Source organism: Cyprinus carpio, chromosome A21 (assembly GCF_018340385.1).
Source record: "Cyprinus carpio isolate SPL01 chromosome A21, ASM1834038v1, whole genome shotgun sequence".
Taxonomy (NCBI): domain Eukaryota; kingdom Metazoa; phylum Chordata; class Actinopteri; order Cypriniformes; family Cyprinidae; genus Cyprinus; species Cyprinus carpio.
The window spans coordinates 21558797-21586758 of NC_056592.1; the positions used below are offsets into that span (position 1 = coordinate 21558797).

At 36.6% G+C, this 27962-nt stretch overlaps 3 protein-coding genes and 1 long non-coding RNA gene across 7 annotated transcripts in view; 3 read left to right on the forward strand and 1 right to left on the reverse strand.

The window, feature by feature from the left end:
• Positions 1-3061: 3061 nt before the first annotated feature.
• LOC109104418 (serine/threonine-protein phosphatase 2A catalytic subunit alpha isoform) lies at positions 3062-11149 on the reverse strand. Its single transcript, XM_042711312.1, has 7 exons — positions 10822-11149; positions 7447-7656; positions 5726-5899; positions 4854-4943; positions 4527-4688; positions 3779-3897; positions 3062-3699 (listed from the first exon to the last, which is right to left on the reverse strand). Exons 1-7 carry the CDS (start codon positions 10921-10923, stop codon positions 3627-3629), a joined length of 930 nt encoding a protein of 309 aa, XP_042567246.1. The 5' UTR covers positions 10924-11149; the 3' UTR covers positions 3062-3626.
• A 726-nt stretch (positions 11150-11875) lies between these two features.
• On the forward strand, positions 11876-18634 carry ube2b (ubiquitin-conjugating enzyme E2B (RAD6 homolog)). The gene is made up of 6 exons (XM_019065681.2): positions 11876-12033; positions 13613-13693; positions 13830-13855; positions 16240-16329; positions 16414-16502; positions 18039-18634. The coding sequence occupies exons 1-6, from the start codon at positions 11990-11992 to the stop codon at positions 18165-18167; spliced, it is 459 nt and encodes a 152-aa protein (XP_018921226.1). The 5' UTR covers positions 11876-11989; the 3' UTR covers positions 18168-18634.
• Positions 18635-18917: 283 nt separating this feature from the next.
• Positions 18918-19637, forward strand: LOC122134708. Its single transcript, XR_006153061.1, has 2 exons — positions 18918-19455; positions 19512-19637. It is a non-coding gene; the product is annotated as an uncharacterized LOC122134708 (long non-coding RNA).
• Positions 19638-22229: 2592 nt separating this feature from the next.
• The window catches only part of LOC109074323 (protein Jade-1-like), a 45142-nt gene continuing 39409 nt past the window's right edge, over positions 22230-27962 (forward strand). The window contains exons 1-2 of one of the 4 annotated variants that reach the window (XM_042711318.1): positions 22230-22508; positions 24274-24399. The gene's annotated coding sequence lies outside the window, so the exon portion shown is untranslated. Of the gene's footprint in view, positions 22509-22575; positions 22970-24273; positions 24400-27962 lie in introns of those variants that run through there. The other 3 variants (XM_042711317.1, XM_042711315.1, XM_042711314.1) reach the window with 3 other exon arrangements.

Genomic DNA, 27962 nt, shown 5'->3' on the forward strand with positions numbered 1-27962 from the left:
AATGGAGCATACTAAATTTTATTGTGTTTTAAATTAGTAAAAAATCCTTACTGACAAATGGGCAAAACCTAGGATAGTGGCAAATGTTAAAAATGTAAAATTACAACTCATTAGTATTTGGGGTGAAAGTAATTAGTCTATTAATATGTCATAAATTGATTTTTGTTGTAAATATGCCTGACGAGATTGTTACACAGAATGACATTTTACTGGGTGTCTTCTCTAAATCAGGGGAAAATGTATGATATTTATTTTTTCCTCAGAAAAACAAAATTGCAATTAAATAAAACAGAAAACTTTTTGCATTTTTTGGGGAAAACTACAACAGTTTAAAGCAGTATTACACTTTTTTTATGCTTAAACACTTTTTCGTCTTTGACCCATATACACACATATATGACCACATCCATACCTGTCAACATTTGGATACCGAAATCCGGGAGACTCCGGGGGGCGGGGCGGTTGGGGGTGGATGTGGGGGGGGGGGGGGGGGGTTTGCGGTCTCGGGACTCGACAGATGGGGGTTGGGTTTGGGGCGGGTCAGAGGCAAGTTAAATACACATAATACATAATTATTAATAAGAATTATTGTGATAATAAATGCACTTATTCATGTTTCTTTTTTATTTATCTTTATTATAACAAATTTTATATTACATAAAAGGAAACTGTGGTGCACGTGGAACAAGTAACAAAAAATTTCATGTAACGTTACTTGAAGTACTTGGAAACACCTTCATGTTAAATACATGAAGTACAGTACTTCATGTATTTAACATGAATGTGTTTCCTAGTGTTTCTTACATCCAGAATTATAATTGTAAGTAGCAGACTTTGCTGCTATAAGTACCCCTCTGGAGGGAGTGATAAAGTTTGAAATCGCGGGTGTGCCCCTTTGAGCCTCCTCAGCGCGATTGTGCCGTTGGGATTTATTGTGCTGTGTTACGTCGTTTTTCCCACGTGTCTGATACTGAAATCAGTGCGACATACTTTGCAAAAAGCGTAGGAATTGTCGATGCTGCTTCGTGATAAGAAATTAAATTCCTCCGACCAGCTGTTATTATATTTGAAGCTATATTAAGTTTTTTTCGCCGTACGTAGCACCACCTGAGCTTTCTAATGCCATTTTTAGTGACGCTTGATTCAAATTCCCCCGTCTACCTGCGCAGATATCAAACTGCGCAACAGAGCTGTAGGTTGCCAGGTTGAGGTCACAAATGGGTTCAAAATTGTATAATGTATCTATTGTGTGAGTAGGATGCGTTTCATACAATATCTGGCAACTGGACAACCTTAGAATAATGTATTGATGTGATTATTCATATAACGAGGTAGGGCCATACAAATTACGGGAGTTTCCCGGGAAAAATAACAAAACGGGAGGGGGGCGGGAGATGGGTGTGAAATACGGGAGACTCCCGGGAAAAACGGGAGTGTTGACAGGTATGACCACATCTCAAATCAGCTTACCTTCAAGCATGGTTTTTATAGTCACAGACTGCTTGGCGATTTCAACATCCACCTCAAACATCTCTCCATCAGAGCTCTGCAGTTTAATAGTCGGCATCTGCATCAATAATAACACAATAACAGACACATTATTACAGAATAAGAGTGTCTCGTGCTAGCTGTGTCAGCTCACATTCTCCAGCACTACCAACACTAACAAGACTGAGTCAAACCTCAGAGAGGCAAATACTGCATATAAATAAAATATAATAGAAGTGTGAAGATCAAGAAAGCCGCTCCAGTCGAAGCACACTGAACACTACAGCGAGACTGAGTCCCTAACAAGTGCACTTCTCCAGCAGGTTTAAAAACCTCTAAGCATCGAGACTATTACTGTTTCATTCAGAGTACTCTTCATATGAATTAAAAACATAACAGAAACATAAAGCACGGGCTGTTTGTGATGCTAAGCTAACGTTAGCCGCGCGGCTAATAGGCCTCTCATAGCAACCGCTGCATTCATCGCGTTAACCGGGTTAAAACTTCATCATTTCACACAATATCACGCCCGCTGCGACTCTTTGCTGTCAAAATATAACATATGACACGCTCATGTGGCAGATTTTGTCCCGTTCTTACCGTGACTGAGAGCGACGAAAGTATGAAACTGAAATTCAACAAAGCAGGAGCTCAATGTTGTGACTCTGGGTTGCCAGGTTTTCACAGAAAACCCCGTCAAATTGCGGCTCAAAATTATCCCGATCGCGTTCCGGGTGGTTGTTGGGTTAAATACACGTAAAATACTCGTTTTTGGTAGTTTCCCCTGTAAAAAGTCGTATTCCAGGAGCTAAATATCAAGTTATTGTGGTCGCTTCAACCCGCGGGGACAGTATTAAAGTAGCCCAATTCCGCGTGAAAACCTGGCAACACACGAGCGACGCCACATCACTGAGACTAAATATTTACACAATTACTCCCCAAAACCTAATAGTTTTAAGGCTACGAGTTCTGAATATTAGCATTTCAGGCTATGACGCGTCATCTACCCATAATTCTACATCACTGTCCTCGTGTATTTGTATTTTATAACATAGAGTTGCAATCAATTTATTACAACTATTTATTTTCTATAGCATTTGTGAAATAAAAACAGCTGATGAAAGTGATGTATCAAGAAATATTTGCTATTATATATATACACACAATATTTTTGTCAAATATAGGAGAAAAAATTGCTTATAAATACACAGACACACACACTGCACAAAGGTCTTAAATCATGTAATGTTCACAACTGATGACTTTTAAAACTGTTCTATGGAGTTTTTGCCAACTTTTATATATGTATATAACAACAGTACAGCCATGTGAACACACTGTACCTTCAGTCCCTCACAGCCTCATTTTCATTCCTGTCAAAAATCAAATAAGCTGCTGTGTTTAAGTTTGTGTATCGGATGAAACCACGCCATTCATTCTCATAGTTATTAAATCCAGATCATTTATCATCATTATTGACACATTTGATCTCTATATGCTGTAGTTTGATCACCCAGCCCTTGAGCAACCCTGACTAAAGGTCTCTGCTTGGATCGACTGAGGACACAACACACAGGAGCAATATCCATCTTTATTCTTGAACTGGTACCCTTTATACAGACACAGAACCATCATATGAAGCTATTCCAGGATTCAGACGACAGCACGCCATCTCAGTCTGCCACACATCATTAGTTGGCATTTAACACGTTCATCGTAGGAAAGATTACAGCCTGCTTGTTAGGATACAAAAGCATCTAATCACCCATAGAACATGGAAATAAACTGTAAAACCGACTGAAAAAAAAAAAAAAAGTGCACAGACATAAAAAAAAAAAAAACGAAAGGGAAAGAACAAAAACAGGGTTCATGGAGGAGATGGTGTGTTCAGAAGAGTTTCACAGCCCGTGTTCATCTAAACACCGGAGGACAGAAGCAGGAGCAGACAGGAACGGAGGTCTGGAGGATGATATCTGGTGCTCGTGAAGCCGGATCGGTTTGGATATGGCACACACCTTTTGGTCCACAGACATTTCTCACTGGATCAGTTTTCTCTTATCTTTTTATACTGTTGCCCATTCCTCTCCCCTTATTTTAAACTGAAGGATGATGATTATACTATCGTGGCAATACTGGATTCACAGGAAGTAGTCGGGGGTACGGCGAGTGACATGCGGCTCTCCTCTGCGGGGCGCCGGGTCAAACTGCAGGCTGAAATCACACAACAACAACACGGATCAGAGACGCTCATCTGCTGCTGCATCCGCTTCCGTCAAGCTTCTCTACTTACAAGGAGTACTTGAGGGTGTCGTCCAGCTCCATGATGGCTGCCTGGTTCCCACAGCGGTAGCAGTAGTTGGGCGCGCTGAAGATCGTTACCACGTTGCGATCATGGCACCAGTTGTATCCCTAGGAGACGAAACAGTGTTATTTTACAATCACAGATTTTTAATGTTTTTTGAGGAAGCCTCTTCTGCGCATCGAGGCTGCATTCATTTGATCAAAAATACAGAAAAAACAGTAATATTGTGAAATATTATTACGATTTAAAATAACGGGTTTCCGTTTTTATATATTTTAAAATGTAATTTATTTCTGTGAAGCAAAGCTGAATTTTCAGCATCATTACTCCAGTCTTCAGTGGCACAGGAATACTGGCATAAATGTGCATTATTCACTGATTGTGAGCTGCTTTTGAAAAGAAAGCCTTTTGACTCATTTATTTAATCAAATCATAGCCTTTAAGTGTAAGCATAATATTGTGATTCCTGTTCCCAATTTTAATGCCTCTTAAAAGCTGTTTGCCTTACATTTCGCGAGTGAAACGCTCACACTGTCGAGATCTGAAGATGTGTGACCTGACTGTTCTTTCAGCAAAGTAATAAAATCAAGCATCGTCCACTTATAATTCTTTAAGATAACACAAGACCGTGCCGAAAGACATCGGACGCGTGTCCCATTCAGCAGCAGTGTTCATGTACCTAACTTCAGAGTAAAGAAGATTATGAGTCTACTGTGGCATCAAGAGATGCTCCCACCTCCATCACTAGCTGGTGAGCTCTAGAGACCAGCGTCAGGCCGTTGGCGTGGTTGAACGTCTCAGATATGTCCTGCCCAAAGGTGTAGCCGGCACCTCTGGGAGAAATACCCCAGCCTCCGCGGTCATCTGGGTCAGACCACAATAAATCACACATGGGTCCCTGAGGAAGACCACAGACAAAGAGAGCGGTTAAGGACTTTTATTTTGCGATTTGACTCGAACTGCACATGCAAAACACAAAGAAGGGTTGCAGCTGTCATAGCTTGCTGCTAAAACAGTCACGTTTATAAAGAAAAGACATGATCGGATTATCTGTGTCCAGTACCTCATGAGGAACTTCCTGTAAACGATCCAGCGCTCTGATGTGGTCAAGAGTGTCTATGGACGGGGACAATCCTCCATGAAGACAGAAGATCTACAAGAAAAAAATAAAATAAAACATAAGATGCAACCTTATGATTTTAACAGTAAATCTCTTTTGTTTGCCAAAAAATTAAATGGTCTAACTTTCATTTGACTAAAAGATTCATTAACCCTTTGATGTTTTCATTTGATTACTTTTAAAATTGAGAAAACAAAACATTTTGTGGGGCCTGATTCTTGTGTGTGTGTATATATATATATATATATATATATATATATATATATATATATATATATATGTGTGTGTGTGTGTGTATGTATTTATTTCTTTAAGTGTAATAAAACAGCTTTTTTAATTAATTCTTTGATTAGACATGCTTTTTAATTATTACATTTTAATTAAACCATTTAAATAAAATGTAGAATTTTTTTTTTTTTTAAAAAGCACAGAATTTAGTAAAAATAAAATGGAATTTGAAATGTTCTAAAATGTTCAACTTTTAATACTGTTGTTAAACTGTATAGGTTTCATTATTTTAATCAGACATGCTTTTTGATTGCCAAATTTAACTAAAATGAAGTCCAGAAAAAAAAAAAAAAAAAAATTCCTAAGTTTACTTCAACTACTTCCACTAACGTCACCAAACAGCAGCGCAGAAATAATGACAAGCAAACTGACAGATGGTTTACACAGTGCTCTAGAGACACAGAGGTCAAATATCCTCCCATGAAAGACTTAAACATACACTTGAATGCACATTGAACAAAGCAGCGAGTCTTTAATATCAAAACACATCACACAGCTGAGCTCCAGCAGAGAGAATATCCACCGACCTGTCCATCTACCAGAGCAGTGAGGGGAAGGTAATCGAAGAGGTCTGTGAAGTATTTCCAAACGTTTGCGTTGCCGTATTTCCGTAAGCATTCGTCATAAAAGCCGTACACTTGTGTGATCTGTCTGCTTTCGTGGTTCCCTCGAAGTATTGTGATGCGTTCACGGTACCTTACCTAGAATTTGGAGACATAACTGATGATTAGAAAAATATACAAAATAAAACTGTCCATTAACGTGCATGAAGACTAATCAGACGTGATCTCGTGACTAGAGAGACAGTCCCTGTTTCCTACTGACTTTATTAAAATTGTTCTGTAAATATAATTTATTCAAAAGCAATATTCATGAAGTTAACTAAAGGTTATGCACGCTAACCACTGCCATAATAGATACTAATTATAAAAGTGCAAGAGGCTGCTCAAAGAACAGATAAATGACATTGTCAGTGTGTTTTTAGTTTCATATTTCATCTGTCAATGCTCTGTTGACACTGGACTTCCTTAAATCTATATTTGGCACTGCATCCGCATGTCATAAATCACATCATAACTCCAGATGAACAAAGAATAACACTACAGCGAGGCGCGAGAGAGCACTCAAAGCTTCCCAGATCACATAAACTGGTGCAACATTCACAGAAACGAATCATTCTTTCTAAATAAATGAGAATGTATCAGAGTTTTTCTAAATGTTTACGCTTTTGGACTAAAGTCCTGTGTTCACAAATAAATAGAGGCAGATGCAACTGAAGTATGTTTCCTTTTTAAATATGAAATAATGATAAAACCTGTATGATTTAGCATGATAATTACCGTCACCGTAACTTTTTTAATCATAAAACAGGTTAAATAAGCACAAAAAAAAATAATACATAAATGATGCACAGATGCAGAGCAACACAAGACACTAACCGAGTAAACCAAATAAATAAATGATGTGAAAACAGTGTTTTTACACACAGAAACTTATTTTAGCTTCTGAAGTGATTCACATCTCCAGCTTAATCAGCTCACACAGAAACTAACACCTGTCTTCTGTAATAACTAATTATTGCCTCTCTCTCAAGTATAATGTAAATACATATACATTTTTATTTATACAGCTGTATATACAGTAAATAATGCACAAATCTGTAAATAAATCTTCTGTTCCAGATGTAAAACACATTATTATTATTATTATAATTTTTTTTATCCCTCTTAGTCTTATTTAAAAGTTCTTTCAGTTCTCAATATTATGTGTATGTTTGTACTAAAAGCTCAAAATAATAATAATTCCTTTGTGTTTGCACGGATTTGGTGAATAAAGCTGATTCTGATTGAATTAGTAGTTAAAACCTTCCAAATGTTGTGACACGCTATAAGACTATATATATATATATATATATATATATATATATATATATATATATATATATATATATATATATATATATATATATATATATATAAGATACTCTGAAGAATAATGGTGACCAAACAGCTGACGGTAGCCATTGACTTCCATAAGTCTGGAAAAAAAACCACCATGGAAGTCAATGGCTACAGTCAACAGTTTGGTTACAAACACCTTCAAAATATCTTCTTTTGTGTTCAACAGAAGAATCATAACTCATACGGGTTTGGAACAATTTGAGGGTGAGTAAATGATGACTATTTTCATTTCTGGGTGAACTATGCCTTTAATATTTATAAATAGGTGTCTAAAAACAGGCACCGACCTTGAGAGAGACGAGCAGCGTGACGGTCTCCACGGAGTAATAGCCTCGGTCCACGTAATCTCCCATGAACAGGTAGTTTGTGTCCGGCGACTTCCCTCCGATCCTGAAGAGCTCCATCAGGTCATGAAACTGACCGTGGACATCTCCGCACACGGTGACCGGACACCTCACCTCCTGCACATTAGACTCCTTGGTCAGGATCTCTTTAGCCTGCAGGGAACAAATATAATAATCATTCTGGTTAAGGCACCTCATGATGTAATCATAAAGACCCCGATAAACTCTTTGTGAAGTAAAACAATGTCCAGCAACAGTGAACTTATTTTTAATAAGCATTCAGACTCCACCCGCTGCTCTTTCCTCTGATGTATTTGCAAAAAGGCTGTATTTTCTGCTATACGTGACGTTTCCAAGGTCCTCCGGATTAGAGAGAGCATACAGGCGCACATATATAAATACAGACACCTGTCCACATCTGCTGCTCGGTGTTGATTTCGGACGCTGAAATCATGCGACGAGAGCCAAACGTGTTCAAGGATTCTCTTACGTTTCTCCTTCATTCTGCTGTGCTGAACGAAATCAATCTAAAAGTTCACACAAAAATCTACCGAGACAAGAGCAGCGGATGCACAGAACAGTCCTTGATTATAACCGCCTGAGCCTCTTTATATATATATATATATATATATATATATATATATATATATTAGAATACTCTATAATCACACACATGTGAGCTTATGATGTCAGTATTACTGTGGGTTTATTTCGTCAAACCACGTCAGGTTTATGTAGTAACGCTTTAAAAGCAATAAGCCACGGTTTACACTCACTTTAGAGCATCACATTGCAGTTCTCTAGCGACGTTTAATAAAGCAAGCACACAAGACACTAGGGCTGTGCAAAAAATCTAATGCGATTTTCATGCGCATCTCTTCAGTAAAGACGCTCCTGTGATTCTTTCTTTTCTTTTAAACGCCATACCAGCTTCTAAGGCTATATTCATGGCGAGAATAAAGTGCAATCCGCTCCTGTGATTAGTAGTATATCTCCAGCACGTGTGTTCAGATCAGGGTTGCCAGGTATCACAAAAAATCCTGCCCAGTTGCTTCTCAAAACTAGTCCAAAACTAGTCCAATCGCGTTTCCAGGAGGTTCCCCGATAAAAATTGCATCCCGGGGTTAAAATATACGTTTTTTTGGCAGGGTTTCCTTGGTAAAATTCTAATTTTAGGGGCTAAATATCACGTTATTGGTATTGGGTTCGCTTCAACCCGCGAACATGAAAAACAACCACAGACCCTAAAATGTGAATATTACCAAGGCAACCCTGCCAAAAAAACGTGTATTTTTATCACCCGGAACGAAACGTGATTGGACTAGTTTTGAGAAGCAATTGGGCAGGTTTTGTTTTGAAGACCTGGCAACCCTGATCTGAACGCACGTGCTGGAGATGTACTACTAATCACAGGAGCGTCTTTACTGAAGAGATGCGCATGAAAATCACATTTGATTTTTTGCACAGCCCTACAAGACACACACTCGAGCGCTTAAAATACGGGTCAAAAATCCACACGTTAAAGTTCTTAAAGGGACAGTTCACCCGAAAATGAAAACTGTCATCATTTACTCAACACCATGTCGTTCCAAACCCGTATGAATTTCTTTCTTCTGTGGAACATGAAAGATGATAATCAGAGAAATTCAAGAAATCTTTGTCCATACAGTAGAAATCAAGGGTAACCAAAACGGTTTGGTGACACGCTACAAAATATCTTTTGTGTTCCACAGAAGAAAGTTAGTCATACAGGTTTGTGATGAGGGTGAGGAAACGATGACAGAATTTATTAGAAGCACGTTTCCTGCATTCCAGCTCAAAATCAGTGCTTTACTGTCGAGTGCTTTTCTATGTGACAAAAACGCTTTATTAATTTTGTCGCATTTGCAGTGAATGCAGTTGTGTCTTTCTGCTGGCTGGAATCGATACAAGTGTGCGGCGACTCAAAGCGGCTGAGACGTTAAACAAATCGTGAGTTTATATGAACGTGTCTCTGAAAGGAACTGACTGTCTTTAGAAACGTTCAGACGGCATTTCATTCATCTCGTCTCTGTATAATAAACATTAAGGCCATGTTTCGTTGGAAAACGCATCTTTTTCTCTCCGTTTTGGCCTTCCGTCCACACTGAGACGGCGTTTTTATCAAGGAAAACGCTTTTTAAAAACACTCTCCAAAAGGGGATAAATCTGAAAACGGCTTTTGAAAACGATGACGCAAGTTTAGTCATGTGACGCATATTAATACCAACCGATATCCATGTTTATACTGGTATTGTGCGCGTTATGTGCTATGCACGTTCACACTATTGCTACAGATGTGTTACTTTGTACACTCTTCATATCACAGTCCTGCAAAGATGAAAGCAAATGTACTCGCGATCGTGAGTGTGTGCGACCTGGACGCGTCAGTGAATGGTGAGTTCTTTTCGTAAATATAATATATATTAAATTTCCTGTATATGTCTGTTCCATGTGTATAATCTGCAGTGAGCTTTGAGGCGAATTTAACTTTTTTTCTGATGTTTTTGTGTATATGAAATACTTTTGGAAAACGCTAGTGTGGATGGAGAGTGGTTTAAACCAAAAACGCCATTTTCAAATGTATCCGGATTCATGTAGACGTCATAAGCGCAGGCTGCTTTGTTTACCGCGGTAACCAAGGAAACGCTGTATGCTGCCGTCCCGTGCGCGCCTCCTGCTGTCAGAGAGAGAATCTGCACTCGTCTTTGTTTTATAACATATTTCGATTTCACAATTGTGTTTCATTTATGTCTCATAAAAACAAAAATCGTATCCTGAATCCTGTGGTTGTGTATTTATCTCGTGAGAGCCGGAAAAACCAAACAGAAGTGATAAAGTCCGGATCTGTAGCCTCAGATGAAGGCCAGTCGCTCAGGCGCCATTTTAAGAGCAGAAAGAGGAGGAAGCAGCTGCATTCAGACGCGACGCGGGTTTAAATAAACCTCTGCACGCGTCTAAACTCTCCACAACACACATACATTTCTGTTTTTATCAGACGATTTAGCGCAAACGAGTCACGGGGTGCTGCTTGATTGATTAGTACTGCAGCTTCCAGCCTACCGTGATTCATAAACCGACTCGATATCCACCACAACTGATTTAATAAGAGATTAACGCAAGACGTGTGTCCTTGTGTTGTGTTTTGTCAGGACGTTAAGAAAGAGCGCAGTTTTTTGTGAGAGAAGCGACCGTTTGAAATGCCGCCATCTTGAAACGTTAACGATAACTCGGCGGCTAACGCGGAAATATCAAATAAACGCTGAAAGGCGATGTTGGTGCTTTATTTCACACTCGTACCTTCTCGCAGAGGCTCTTGACTTGTCCTTCCGAGAGCTGTTTGCATTCATTGAGCTGTTCAATCCACTGATCGAGCTCTTTCGAAAACGCCTTCTCGTCCATGTCTGGATCTTCACTCGGTGTTCGCACGGATTTCACCTCAGCTTTCCTCGAATATCCAGCTTCTGTCGACCGATTGTTTTGAGTCGTAACGTTACATGTGGGCCGGGGATGCTGGAGTTATTAAATAAGGGGATCTCGGGAGGAAACGAGAAGCCGTCGGCCTTCAGAGTCCCACCCTGAGCCACAGTTGTTTTCACTTCAGCCTTCCTCACAGCAGACAGCGAGAACCGGCGCGCCTCTGATTGGACAGTCGCGCGGATACTCCGCTCTGATTGGCCGCCAGGGGCTTTACTGGCTTTCCGATTGGTTCTCGAAGACGTCGTTGGGCGTTTTCCTTCCCCGCGATAGGATCTCATTAATACGTCAACGGTTCAATTAATGTTTATGTAAAATTTAGAGATTTTATTATTTTCTTTTTTTTACAGTCTACAGAGAAAAATAAAGGAACCATAAACATAGCTCAAAACAGAAACATAATAAATAATAAAGGAAAAAAAGAAAGAAGAGGACGTTATAGCCTACAGAATATTAAAAACTAAACAGTAAATACAGCAGAAAATTTATTTATTGGCCGTGCAACTTGTACTGAAATTGTAAGGAAATAATTTTTCATCTCTTGTAAAAAAAAAAAATACTACAAAATTTAAGAAAATGTATACAGAATCTACATAAGAAGAGAATTAGGCGTATTAAAAAACAGGCAGGGGTTGCCAGGTTTTCACAACAAAACCCGCCCAAATGCTACTCAGAACTAGTCTAATCGCGTTTCAGGAGGGCGTGGAGGGTAAACACGCGTTCCAGGGGGTACGATTTTCATCCCAGGGGCTAAATATCAAGTTATTGGGGTCGCTTCGTGAAAAACAACCGCGGCAACAGTGTTAAAGTAGCCCGATTTCGCGGGAAAACCGCGGATCTGGCAACAGCGACTCAAAAACAACAGCATCAAAGCCGCCGCGGCTGTTGCCAGGGCAATGGCGTCACGGGTGACGTCACCGGCGCATCGCCCAGTTCCTCCTGAACGCGACGGTCTTCTGCGTGTTTTATGACCGTGAGCCGTTATTAAAGCATGTCTACTCCGGCGAGACGGCGCCTCATGAGAGACTTCAAGAGGTTTGTGTGTGCAGATGAGTGTGTGTGTGTGGATGTGTTTACACTCCGGACTAGCCTTTAGCAGCGTTAGCCGCGGGCCTGCGCCAGTACGAGCTCGAGCTCGAGCTCGTTCGCGATGTTTTTCTCACAGTACCACAGTAAAGTACCACAGTGCTTTTTATCAGGGTCGACAGTGTTTGTGTCACGCTTGTTTAGCACTCATCATGTTTTAGATATGAAGACAAAGCCAGAAATAGCATCACAGTACCATGATTTAATATCTCGGCATTAGGACTAAGCTACAACTCTTTATTTTTATATAAAATAGACCCACTTTGTATTAGTAAGTGTATATAAATGTCTTTAATTAACGTTACTTTAAAATCATAATTTGATACAATGTGTTAATTGTGCACGTGCATGCTTTCAGTGAGTTGATATTTAAACTGTAATTATCTATAACTGCAGTGTTGAACCTACTTCATCCTTAAAACTAAACCTTGAAATGCCTTTTGTGTACTTGATTAATCTTATTTTATGGAGTGAAGATTATTTTGTGGTTTACCTGTACATCAGTGACCTGAAAAACAAGGTCTTTTTTTTTTTGTTTTGTTTTGATGCACAAGATGTTTTTATTGTCTCTCAAAACAAAATATTTTATTTAAACCCGTGAAAATGCTGATCCCGTTGTGAATAATAGCTAACAAAAAAATCACTTTTTAAAACTGCTGTTCCCTTATTATCCCTTAAGAACTCATTTTGGCATCCTCCTGAGAACCATAAGAAAAGTTTTGTTAATTTTTGTATTTTTTATATCATTACTTTTGGTCGGAGCATAAGAAACAAATGGAGAAAAAAACATTTTTGGAAAAAAATAAAAGATATTCATATTTTATTCTATGTCCTTTGTAGAGGACGCCAGTTAATAATTAAATAAATAAAAAAAGACATGAAAAGGCATGTATAAACAATGTTTTATTTTTTCATTCACCAATCAGTTTTTAGGTTTCAGCCTGTTTTTAGCCAAACTTTGTACAAAGATGATTCTCAACTATGTTATGAAAGATATAACACAATGATTTGATATGCTACTGTACTTTATGGAATATGTGTCCGTAAATAGATATACAATGTATCTAAACACTGCATCTAATTTGCATATTAATGTTAATAATGAAAAAAGAAGCGTAGCAATGGGAGTAATAACTCTGCTGCATTTTCATAACAATATCTCATATTACGTAAGAATATTGATCTATAGTTTCTTGTTGTGTCCTGATCAACCTGCCGTCTGTCCTCTACAGAAGACACGTCATATTCCGCTCCGAAACTCCATTTTTCTGAGATGCTTTTTGACGACAAACAATCAGAAACTTAAATGAAAATCACAAAACATTACCACGTTTCCCCAAGAGTGCTAAATCTGATCGTTCTGTCAATATCAGTCATATTTAAAGACCAAAGAGAAAGTGTGTTTATGATCAGACCTACTGAATCTGCTCAAATATAATGTCCTCTGTGGAGGATGAAACTCTGTCTGGGTCCCAGGAGGATAAATATTTAATACATAACCCATAAGCTTGTTCATATTTGTTTGCAGACTTCAGGAAGATCCTCCGACTGGTGTGAGCGGTGCTCCTTCAGAAAACAACATCATGCTGTGGAACGCGGTGATCTTTGGGTATGTGTGCTGAGATGACTAGAACTGATATTATAGTGTGTATATATAATGTGTTATATATATAGTGCAGTGTGCGTGAAGAGATGCGGATCTGATCCAGACGTGTTCATGCTTGTGTTCCTGTGCTTTCTTGCAGGCCTGTAGGAACTCCTTTTGAAGACGGTGAGCCTCTCCTTGAATCCTCCAAATAAACACTAGTTAATAAACATGTACTGAGCATTCTCAGGTCCAACATGTCTGATGTATTTACTCCTTATGGGTCATTGTTATGGATTTGAATTGGACCTTAAAAATAAAGTGTGACCAAATATGATTGCTGTTGTTTTAAAATGTATTACTCTATACATGCTATTCCATATATATATATAAACTTCTAAAGTGTAAATCAAGTGAAAATGTAATAATTCCTTTTATTTTTGGCCCCAAAGTGCTGCACAACAGATGTTTACTGTTAAATTTAAAACATGGATGACAATTATGTGATTATTCCTTAAATTAAGTTAAATTATTTATCAATTCACTTTACACACAGACATTACTTTACATCTAATTAATTATAATCAGTTTTGCAAGAAGTGTAAAAAAAAAATAAAAATCTGCAAAAAATTACACTATATAAAATATTAGAATTTTTTTTAAAGAAGTCTCTTTTGCTCATCAAGGCTGCATTTATTTGATTAAAAATACAGAAAAAAGACAGTAATTTTGTTAAATATTTTTATAGTTTAAAATAACAGTTTTCTATTCTAATATACTTTAAAATATAATTTATTTCTGTGATGTGCAGCTGTATTTTCATCCTCATTACTCCAGTCTTTAGTGTCACATGATCTTCAGAAATCATTCTAATATGATGATTTATTATCAATGCTAGAAACTGTTGTGCTGCTACATATTTGTTTTGGAGCCTGTGATACTCAGGATAGGATTAGACAGGATTCTTTGAAGAAATAAAAGGTTAAAAAGAACAGCATTTAGAATTTTATTTGTATATAAATTGATCTATGTGTGTATAAAGATCCCTGAAAACAACTAAATATAATCAGTTTTGCAAGAAGTGGGCCTATCGTAGAAAATGTGCAAAATATTCCACTCTATTTTTTCAATTATAATATAATCGGTTTTGCAAGAAGTGGGCCTATCGTAGAAAAATGTGCAAAATATTACACTCTATTTTTTTAAAATTATAATATAATCAGTTTTGCAAGAATTGGGCCTATCGTAGAAAAATGTGCAAAATATTACACTCTATTTTTTAAATTATAATATAATCGGTTTTGCAAGAAGTGGGTCTTTTGGAGAAAAATGTGCAAAATATTACACTCTATTTTTTAATTATAATATAATCGGTTTTGCAAGAAGTGGGTCTTTTGGAGAAAAATGTGCAAAATATTACACTCTATTTTTTTTTTTTTATTATTATAATATAATCGGTTTTGCAAGAAGTGGGCCTATCGTAGAAAAATGTGCAAAATATCACACTCTATTTTTTTTAAATTATAATATAATCAGTTTTGCAAGAATTGGGCCTATCGTAGAAAAATGTGCAAAATATTACACTCTATTTTTTTAATTATAATATAATCAGTAATTGGGCCTATATCGTAGAAAAATGTGCAAAATATTACACTCTATTTTTTAAATTATAAAATAAAATATAATCCAATAAGCAAGCAAATCGTTCTTTTGGAGAAAAATGTGCAAAATATTAAACTCTATTTTTTTTTTTTTATTATAATATAATCGGTTTTGCAAGAAGTGGGCCTATCGTAGAAAAATTTGCAAAATATTACACTCTATTTTTTTTATTATAATATAATCGGTTTTGCAAGAAGTGGGCCTATCGTAGAAAAATGTGCAAAATATTACACTCTATTTTTTTAAATTATAATATAATCGGTTTTGCAAGAAGTGGGTCTTTTGGAGAAAAATGTGCAAAATATTAAACTCTATTTTTTTTTTTTATTATAATATAATCGGTTTTGGAAGAAGTGGGCCTATCGTAGAAAAAAATATTTCACACTATTTTTTTTAATTATAATATAATCGGTTTTGCAAGAAGTGGGCCTGTCATAGAAAAATGTGCAAAATATTACACTCTATTTTTTAATTATAATATAATCGGTTTTGCAAGAAGTGTGCCTGTCATAGAAAAATGTGCAAAATATTACACTCTATTTTTAATTATAATATAATCGGTTTTGCAAGAAGTGGGCCTATCGTAGAAAAATGTGCAAAATATTACACTCTATTTTTTATTACAATATAATCAGGTTTGCAAGGCATGCATAAAAATAAAAAGGAAACTACAAAAAAACAAACTCAACTTCAAACTATCGCAAAAATACTCAAACTTCACAGACAGGTGTGTGTTTGCATCAGACTGGTGGTATAATATGATTACAGCGATCAGTGTTTATTATTGATTCATTGCTGCAGCTCTAGTGATTTGTAGATGATGGTTTTTACTGACCATGGCTCAAAAGTGTTGTTGCTCGATGTGGCGATGCTGTTTGTGTTCATCTGAATTCTCTCTCTCTCCGCAGGAACGTTTAAGCTGGTCATTGAGTTTTCAGAAGAATATCCCAACAAGCCTCCTACGGTTCGCTTCATCTCCAAAATGTTTCACCCGAATGGTGAGCATCTAACAGTTGCGTTCTGGAGTAAAGCTTGCGATCAGCGTCTGTGGTGTTTCTGATGAATGATGTTGTGTTTGTCAGTGTACGCAGATGGCAGCATATGTTTAGACATTCTTCAGAATCGCTGGAGTCCCACGTACGACGTTTCCTCCATTCTGACATCCATCCAGGTGCATGATGGGTTTGTTCTTGTTACTAGTGTGTTTTATTACTCGATAACAAATTGTAGACCATTACTGATTACATGAAGAAAACTGTAGTTAGTAATGTATTCTGAGTACTTTTTAGATGACTTTTTATCTAACTTGTATTAATCATACCATATTGATGTTTAAAAGCAAAAAGAGAAAGAAAATATATTCCGTTTTATTTATATCAACATCATAAAATGCATTAAACATTACATTAGGGTTTCCCAAACTGGGCTTAATGTAAGTTTGTGAGCTGATAAAAACTGACAAATCATAAAAATGTAAAATATAAATAATTAAATCATATATTTATTTGTTTAACTGCATGTCAATGTGACCATTAACCGACCAAAAGTAACCAAAAAGTCACTGTAATCTGATTACATACAATGCAGCACTGGCAATGATAATATTTTAGATTAAAATACATGCAAGTGTATTTAAATGAGGTGTATATATGCATGATATTTCTGAAATTAATGAATTTTTGGTAGTTACTGTATGATCAGGAATAATGTTGGTGAGACATGCGCTGATATACAATATATCATGCACTCCAGAATACCATGAGTAATTATTTATTATTCAGATTTTTAAGAATACTTCTCTTATCATCTGGTTAAAATGTTAGATTAATCGGTTAAATGAGCTCACAGTAACTGACAGTGAAAACTAACACTATGTAACTTTTTCTGTGTTAAAAATTAGCTAAATGCAAATAATAAGCGAGTACACTGCGATTTTTGTCTTATCGCAAATCACTACTGTACGTTTATAATAAGTGATTATTTTTGGACTATTGTAGCCTGTTCGTGTCGTCACCGCTGCGGAGTAACACACACCTGCGTGAATCGCCATAGACATAAACATAGAGAAGTAGCTCCGGTTAGAATGTTCTTCCGCGGGATGCGTGCGCTTCTGTTTATTAACCCCTAGAGCGCCAAAATCCACACAGTGTTGCTTTAAGCATTTTTATAATCTTAGTTAATGTTTAATAACACATTATTAACATTAAAAGTCGAAACTGTTTTATGTAATTGACCTAAATAACAACTAACAAATTTCAGTTAAACTAATGTTAATAACTCCTATTTCTCATTGCTAATTTTAGATAACGCATTAACTAACGTTTACTAATAAGACTTTATTGTGAAGTATTACTAATTGTTCTTTATAATTATTTTGCGGTTTGAAACATTTGTTTACTTTGAACATTTCAATACAATAAAACAACACACCAAAAAATGTACAGAGTTGTTTTTGTTACAAGAAAAAAAATATTTTGTGATAAAAGCTTCAGCAATTATCGCAAAATGAAAAATCTGATACCTAGCAGGTCAAAAGATTGATCTGTAAATGCAGGAAAAATAATAATAATTAATATTTCATATGTTTGTGGCTGTCTTGTGGACGCACTGAACTCTTGTGATTTGTGAGTGAAATATGAGCTGCATGTATTAATCTTGAAGGGTGTTGTCAGACTGAACACTCATGCAGATCTGTGACTGTGTTTAGTCTCTGTTAGACGAGCCCAATCCCAACAGCCCAGCCAACAGTCAAGCGGCGCAGCTCTATCAGGAGAACAAGCGTGAATACGAGAAGAGAGTGTCTGCCATCGTGGAGCAGAGCTGGCTCGACTCATAACGCAGCTGCACACCATTCATAGGATTATTCACTTCTTTGCTAATGCATTTCACCAAAATCAACAATATCTGTGTGCTTATTATTATTTTATTTTTTTTACTGCATGGTAAGTTATTGCTAACAAAATCTGAATCGTAACATTGTTGGATTGATGCAGTTGAATGCAAGTTATAGGCAAAGATGTTGTCCAGTGCAGTCCATCTCAAAGTGCTTTAGTAAAACAGTATTAATATATTTGAAATATCTGAGGCCCGTTTTACCTTTAAATGCACCTAAAGATCGACTGCAGGCCTGTCATGATAACAACTGTTTGTTGTGCGCAGAAATAATTGCGATAAACTATATTATTGTCATTTTAAGACCATTTTATGTCACTGAACATATGTGACCCTGGAGCACAAGAGCAGTCTTGGGGTAAATATATAAATACACTGTATGGGTCAAAATTACTGATTTCTCTTTTATGCCAAAAATCATTAGGATATTAAGTAAAGATCATGTTCCATGAAGATATTTAGTAAATTTCCTACCATAAATATATCAAAACTTCATTTTTAATTAGTAATATGCATTGCTAAGAATTCATTTGCACAACTTCAAAGGCGATTTTTTTCTCAAAATTTAGATTTTTTTGCACCCTCAGATTCCAGATTTTTTAATAGTTGTATCTCAGACAAATATTGTCCGATCATAACAAACCATACATCAATGGAGAGATTATTTATTCAGCTTTGATGTATAAATCTCAATTTTGACAAAATGACACTTAAGACTGGTTTTGTGCTTCAGGGTCACTTATAATCATAATATAAAAGCGTAATAATGCAAGAAGGCCAACACACTTTCAAATGACAAAACATTTTTAAGAATATTTAGATCATGGAAATTAAGTATCAACATATTAGACACCTTAAAAAAGTCTAATTTCTAACAAAAAGTGCACGTAGAAAAAATGCACAAAGGACTTTTTCCATCTACAGGTTTTTCCCGGACCTTCTTTTCTCGTAAACGAAGGGTGCACACTATTGCTGTGAAACACGATCACTACTCACAGATCCAGATTAAACTTCGTTTTGTAGAAGCATTTTAATTAAATTTGAACTACACCACGTTATGCACAAGAAGCTGCAAAAGAGATGAGCGCAAGTGGACATTAACGTTTATGTAAATGTAACGCTCGATATATTACGTCCCCAAACATGATTGAGCTCATGCACACATGAATGTATTGATTATTGCGACAGGCCTATAGGGAATCATTTTTTGTATCTGTGTTTGATGAGGCATCGTAATGCTTCGGTTGATAAAACGAGGGATGTTCTTATAAACTCTGAGTTTCAGAAGAACACGCCAGTAATGTCTGGAGGACAGTGTTGAGTGGGTGTTTGAGTTTTTGTGAACTTGTCATGAGAACATTTATACTTTGAATATGCTGTATAAAAGAGAAATAAAACATTTTTCAGACTTGGAGTGAAGAGAATGCATTCATTTTTAATGAATTTAATAATTTTTGTAATTTATTAATTATCACAGGTTATAATGAAACGACACGACTAGGCCTATGTAGTAGATACTTTTGGTTTGAATATATTTTATTAGGCTATAAATGTTATTTATGATAGGGCACAAATAATTATGGAAGCCCTTTTTGACCACGAGATGAAAAATAAGGGTCATTGCATCTTTTGATCTCACAACTCAGAATTGTTCCTCAGTTCTGTGAGATATAAACTCAGAATTATGACTTTTGTCCCCACGGTTCTACATTTCTATTGAAACTACATGAATCTACAGCTTTAACAACTTCAGTCAAGAACACAGATTTGGGGGGGGGGGGGGGTCTTGGCAGTCACATTTTTGACATCACCTGAGTATTCAGTGCACAGAAAGCAATCACAGATACTTTAAATATTTAATATTGAAATGTAAATACAGTTGTTGTTTTTGTGAGTGTGTGTGGTAATGACTGGTGAGCTGTACATTGATATTACTATTATAGTTGGGAATGAAATTACAATTTTTTTTGTTTTTGATCAACGAGGCTTTTTCAAAGAAAATACAGCAAAATCTGTAAAATTGTGAAATATTATTACAATTCATAATAATCATTTTCTGTTTGCATATATCGTAAAATATAATTTATTTCTGTGATGTGCAGCTGTATTTTCAGCATCATTACTCCAGTCTTCAGTGTCACATGATCTTCAGAAATCATTCTAATTTGCTGCTCAGTTATTAATGATGCTCAGTTAATAATAATGATTTGTATTGTTCTCAGAGCTGGAAATAGTTTTTTTTTCATACAATTTATTATTAACAGCGTTCGGTATTCATTGCTGTTTCTTGATAGTGTTTCCTGTTTTTGGGCTTCAGTCCGCGTGTGGTCCGGGGGGGGGGGGTGACGTCACTCTTCTTCTTCCGCTCGTGGCGGATGCACGAAAAAAGGCACGCGGCGCCACCTAGCGTAACGAGCGCCACAGTGCAAGCCTGTGGGACTGATCACGTGTCAGCTGGATTGCATAATCAGCTTCCAAAACTGAGAACTTCATTCAAGTAATTGTTTTAATCTGCACGAGACACTGAAACACATTGCTTCTATATGTCCTCAAGAGAAAGATTATTTACAACATCCATGAGAGTCTGATTGCGTCATCTACATTTAAGGGGCGGTTCTGTCACGTTACTCAAACTCTTCAGAGCGACAGGAGGCGGGGCTTCCGGGATGTATCTGATTTATTATAAAACCTTATTATTTATTATAAAAAGCATTCTCAATATGACAGTATTGTTTAAATAGTTGCAGAAAGGAGTGGAAATTAAACAAGTGTGTTGAATAATATCCAACTATACATTACTTCAACCCCTTGAGCTTAACTGCTGTTATAAATAAATTATAATAATCTTAAGTGATAGATATTATATTAATAACATAACTGAGCAGCAAATCAGCATATTAGAATGATTTCTGAAGATCATGTGACACTGAAGACTGCAGAAACGATGGTGAAAATACAGCTGCACATCACAGAAATAAATTATATTGTCCTATATTCACATAGAAAACAGTTATTTTAGATGGTAATAATATTTTGAATCAAATAAGTGCAGTCTTGGTGAGCAGAAGAGACTTCTTTGAACATAAAATCTTAATTATTCCAAATTATGTATGTAGGTGTATGAATATATATATATATATATATATATATATATATATATATATATATATATATATATATATATATACACACATATGCAGCACATACAGTTTATTAATTACAGTATTCTGTATTTGTTTTTATTTGTTGATATTTACATACGTTTCTTGAATTGTTCAGCATTGGATAATTATTTAATAATAAAATGTAAAATAAGTATTTTATTATATATTTTAATGTCGCTTTAGGTGATTGTTATTATAAATATAAATCATTAATGTAATTTACGTCAATAGAAATTTATCATTTTGACTGAGGCTTCATTTCAAATCTCTCCCTTGTCCTCCTGAGAACCATAAAAAAAAAAGTTTTGTGAATTTTATTGCTTTTTTATGTCATTACTTTGGTTGGAGCATAAGATATTTTATTCTGTGTCCTTTGTAGAGGACAGCAGTTATTAAAGAAATAAACAATGTTTTATATTAGTTTTAGTTTCAGCCAAACTTTGTACGAAGGTGATTCTCAACTTTATGAAGGAAATAACAGAATGATTTGATATGCTACTGTACTGGAATACTGTACTGTATGGAATATGTGTCCGTGAACTGATATACAATGTATCTAAACACTGCATCTAATTTGCATATTAATTAGTTCTTGGGGCAAACCATGACGAAAAAGAAGTGTCATACATGGATTAACAACTTCATTCTTCTTGTGTTTCCCCAAAATGCCAGTTTCATAACACAAAGTCATATTCTGATTTGAACCCCCTGCACAGTGTCCTCTAGGGAGGATAAAACTTATCTAGAAGGTGTTTGGACGCATTCAGGTGTGTCCAGCTGCACTGAATCAGGTGTTTCTGTGGATCTGAAGCACAACACTGAAGAGCGTCCAGGTGTGTTTTCGTTCTCACAGGTGGCCTGTCGTGTCTGGATCACACCTGTCTGTGTATTAAAGAGAAACTCCACCCGTGTTGGTGCTCTGTAAACCCTGATCTGTAGCAGCTGTGGAGATGTCATGTTTGTTGTGTCAGGCAGCATTTCCTCCTCCGTGTTTGCTCACGGCTCCCCCCATCGGACGCTCGCTGATTTCACCGAACCGCCCCGTTCGCTCATCCGAGGACAGAAGCCGCTGACTTTCTTCTTCACGCTCGCTCCTTGATGGATATTTTCAAACTTGACAGGTAACGCGAAGCGCTCTCGCCGCGTCTCCCTCCGCCGCGCGCGCGCACGCGACGCTCGCGAGCAGCAGCGGGCTTTTCTGCGCTCGCTGCTAACGGAAATTTTTGGTACGTCATTAATATGGCGCCAAAAGAGTTATAAGTGTGAGCTGGTGTTGCTCGAGAGACGCCTCAGCCGGCGCGACGCAAGATGTTGATCGCCTCGTCGATCTCAGACGCTTGTCGCGATTCGAAGCGCTTTTTTCGACGCGTGATTCTGAGGAAACGCGTTCTTCTGAAACACTTTTGGGGATGACGAGCCGATAACCGTTGGCGTACTAAGTGTACGAACAGCGATCTTGAGGGAGTCGACGATCTGTGGATCAATCCGCCGACTCTAACTTTTATTTCGGAAAGCCTCAGACGATCCGCGGATCTCGCATCGAGCACGGACATCACGCCCTCTTGTGCGAACCGCAGATAAGGTAAAGCGAAAGAACGCGTGCCATCTTTTCCTCCACACCTCCACACTGATCTTCGTGCAGCGCTCGATCAAGTTTGGCTGAATTCTGGCAAGTTCTACCGCCTCGTTTTTGCAGACCTGTCTGTTTGCGACCTGTCCGTCATTATTGATCAACTCTTCGAGCTCTTTGGGAGCGTTTACTCGGCTGGCTAACGCCAAAGTTACTCGGAAGTGCAGTGCGCGGAGCCTGGACCTGTTTAGACTCGAATCAGGGGTTTGTTTTCGTAACGTGCTAAGTTAAGTGCGCTGGATGGCCTAGCATGCTTCTATGAACGGATTCACGAACACCCTGCGGGTCATCGGCCACGCCCCCTACAGTCCGCTGCTGCTCAATGCACACTGTGGCGTGACGTCGCGCGGAGGGGGCGTGGCTACGCGTGTGTTTTACCAGTGTGTTACTAATCTAGTGTACCGTTACAGATAACGAAACCGGGGCTGAGTGCACGTGGTTAGTTCACATCAATGCAGTGCGCTTTCTTGAACTGGTTCAGCATTTATCATGGTATTAGTGTCAGTGCTGGGTAGATTACTTACAAATTTTAGTCCGTTACTGATTACAGATTACATGTAGGAGTTAGTAACGTAATCCATTACATTACACATTTTAGGTAATATAATCGGCATGCTTGTTTCCATCTGACTCATTTATCCCATTGATTTTTAATATTATAATCTTGTACCGAATTGATATAAAAATAAATAAATAAATAAAATATATTCCATTCGTGGTTATTAACTAGGGATGTAACGTTTCACTCAATTCGATACGATAACGATACTGGTTTCACTTTACAATTTTCTCACACTTTTAAGCAAAATGAGATTTAAGATTTCAGATTAGAAATGAAAAGGTGTGCTTTTATTATTGTTTGGAGAAAACGCGGAGCTTTTCTTTGTGAAATTTAAATGTGTCACATAACAAAACTAAATTGAAAATTTTAAACAAACACCAAATCAAATTAATATCACAAATAAAAATATAAACAAACTGCATATAATGGCCCCACTAATTAAAACGAGGGATTGTATTCTTAATTCGTGGCCACAATAAATATATTTTTGTCTGCATGCCATGGCCAGATCTCGATAATTTCTTGTGTATTTGTTATATTGCTAACGTAGAACTGCGCTGCTGTGGCAACGCCAAAATATAATAAATAGCTAGCTAGTCGAAACGCGTGTATCACGATTGTATCACGTCTAGCTTCAGCTACACCTGCACAGTTTTAATTCTCTTTTTCATTTTAATTCTCTTTTATCGAAAAGACTTTTGAAAGAAGCCATTCTTTCCATTGAGAAAACATGAAGCCTTAAATTAAACACCAAGGACATTGTGGATGAATTTGCCGAAAAAGGTCCAGAGAATGGAATTAAATTAATTACAACTAAAATGTGAGTATTCTTTCTTTTCCTTTTTTTTCTGCGTCTTGGGCCGCTGTGCCAAGAGTGTGTTTACGTTAAATAATTTTATAAATATGACGTTGTTTTAGTGCCGTAATATTTTCAGAATAAATTTTAAATCACGAGATTAAAGTTGCACTGCGTGAATAAAGTTAATGCGGAATGTTATGAATGTTAGGCTAAATGTTATGTTATGACTGTTATTACTATTCACAAGCTGTTTTATTGACACTTTTCGAAACACTGATTGATCGATAAGCATACATGAGACATTAGTTTTATTATTTCGTGCTAGAAAAGATGATTGATTCACATAACCAAAAAAATGAAGTGAATATAGTGATGAAACTCTCCATAATAGAGTAAAAACACCTAAATGAGACAAAAACAGCAGATGGGTGCAGATTCTCTCTCTGACAGCAGGTGGTGCTCATGGAACGGCAGCAATGCAGTGTTTCCTTGGTTACCGCTGTAAACAAAGCAGCGCGGCGCTTATAAACACTGCTTTAATGTGAATTATAGAGTGCCAATATGAATGAAATAACATATAAAATGTAAAAAAAAAAAAAAACAGTAAAAAAAAAAAAAAGTGATTCGTTTAACATCTCAACCCATCTGAAATTGTCAAATATTTGTATAGATTTTCAACCGGCTCGCAGTGCATCGTTACATCCCTATTATTACTGTAACAACATGAAGTGCATTAAACATTACATCAAGGTTTCCCAAACGAGTTTGTAATTTTAATGAAAATCTAATAGTTAATTACATTATAAAAATGTCAAATTAAAATAATTAAAAAATAACGACAATTAAGATGAGATATTATATTTGAATTTGAATATCGGAATCGATTCTGAGCTTAGTTTTTAACAGCAGATGGCACTCTAGTTTAGTTTTTAACAGCAGATGGAGCTCTAGGTTAGTTTTTAACAGCAGATGGAGCTCTAGGTTAGTTTTTAACAGCAGATGGCGCTCTAGTTTAGTTTTTAACAGCAGATGGCGCTCTAGGTTAGTTTTTAACAGCAGATGGCGCTCTAGGTTAGTTTTTAACAGTAGATGGCGCTCTAGGTTAGTTTTTAACAGCAGATGGCGCTCTAGGTTAGTTTTTAACCACACATCTGCTGTTAAAAACTAAGCTCAGAATCGTTTCAAGAGAGAATCGCGATGCATTCGCAAAAATTGCAGAATCGGTTCACGAAATGATTTGTTGTCGCACTCTTAATACGTAACAGATTTTCAGTAAAATATCCAAGTCTCTCAGTCATTGACTTTTACTAAAATTATTTGCAATCCCCCGTTGTTAAAAATAGTTTAGATGAAACGCTTTAAACGCATTGGGGTGGTTGTATACCTAAAACCACCAGCGGGTAAAACTTTCCCATGCACATGACTACTGTTTTGATATGGTTAAAAAACTTATTACGTCACTGTATTATCATCATAAAGTAATAGCTAGAGTCGTGAAATGATTATTTTAGTCATCAACTATGTTTTTGTCCTGTTGTTTTATGTTCAATAGACAATATATGAGCAATAATAATTCACTGCACTGCATAGGATTTATGACAAATTACGACAAATTCAAGTGTTTTGTTTATAGATTTTTTTTTTTTAGGAAACGGGCAGAGTAGAATAAATAGCTAACAATAAATTAACAAAAAATAATAATTGATCCAAAGTTTGAACATTTATGAATAGGCTAAAATAAACTTTGGATTAAATTTTGTTTTGTAATTTTTATCTGTTATTGTTTGATACTCTGTTGCTATTTATTGTAGTCTGCCCGTTTCCTGAAAATAAATAAATAAATAAAATTTAGATCTGGTGATTATTATTGCTCACTATTGTCTATTTAGGGTATTTTAGTCATTTAAAAAAACATAAAGTTATCTTAATACGTGATTAATGACATTTCATTGTAATATTACACCACCCAAATGTGTATTTATTTATTTCTAATTCTCGTTGTCATTGCACGCTGGTTTAGCCTTTTCACTGTTAAGAAAAGTGACTAGTGTAGCCTGCTTAAAATAGCCTTGAACATAAAACAACAGGTCAAAAACATAGTCTATGACTACAAATATTCATTTCATGACTCTAGATATTACTATGTGAAGACTGTTGCATAATATGTTTTTTAGCCACATCAAAACAGTAGTCATGTGCATGGGTAAGTTATACCCGCTGGCGGTTAAAGGGTTAACCGACATCAAAGAACCGTGAACATGCAAATGCAAAAAGTCACATAATTATAAACTTGTTACCTTAAAATCTGAGGGGGCTTGGAGTAAATATGCTCAAGTAAATATGCTTCAGCGTGCTTCTGTGCTTAGTCCATTGTAAAAGATGCATGTTTTATATTTATATCAGGATTTGCAGCATTTAATTTTACACTATCATGATGCACAATCTAGAAGAGCATTTGTGTTTTGAAAGGGTTCGGGACTGGGTATGTGAGGTTCTTTGCCGTGTCAAGAGCAGCTCCGTCCTTTTAAAGTGTGTTTGTCAGCTGCCGTGTGATTGGTGGAGAAGGAGGCGAGGCGGTCACATGGGCAGCAGCGTGTGTTTCTCATATGAGGGGGTTATTCATGAATGAAGCACGGCCTGTGGGAGCTCTGGCTCTGATGTTTTCATCACTCGTAAGCGCTCGCGCCACTCCACTGCCTGCTGGACTCCTGTCACACGTAGCCAGTAGATCGCAAGTGCATGACGTGCTTCCCAGCGCCGTGTAAAAGCTCTGCTGTGCTCATGGTGGAGCCTCAGTGTTTGTGAGGGATGCATGTGGTCCTGATGCTGACTGTCAACTGAGCCAGACACACTGAATATGTACATTACTGTGGCTTCCAGAAGTATTCAGACCCCCTCATTTGTCACGGTTTATTTTGTAGCCTTAAGTTACTTTTTTGCACTCCATACCCCGTAATGATTTGTGATCATTTATTAATAAGAAAATACTGGAATAATTGCATTGCTGTGACATTTAGATTTAGTTTCTCTGGATGATCTTTGAGATGTTCGGGGGCCCAAGAAATAAGTTTAATTTTTTTTTTACATTTTCTGGATTCAATTTTAGTGTAATTTAAATTTTCATAATCAAAAGGCATGTCTAATTAATTTAATTCATGCAACTTTAACAGTTTATTAACGTTTTAACAATAAAACAGTCCTGTTAAGTAGCGATAGACGTGTTAAAGGAGTGTTTATACTAAATGTATTTAGACTACTGTTTTTCATACAAATATCCAGAAACCATATAGTTACATTTTTACCCTGCAGTGCAATATGTGTGGTTGTAACCATGGTTATTATGATCTAAATGTATGCTACTATGGAAACCAATGGGTAATTTAAAAATCAATCAGTCAGAATAATTAATTTTCACCATAGAAAACCGAAGTTGTTATAATTTTTACAGATGTTACTGTTTTTGATAATGAACATAAACTTACATCTGCTTCGAAACTCAAACTACTGTAAAATATGCATTTCTTAGATACAAAATAAAGTAATATTAATATATCGCAGCCTGCTGAAGAGACGCATCAAAGTCA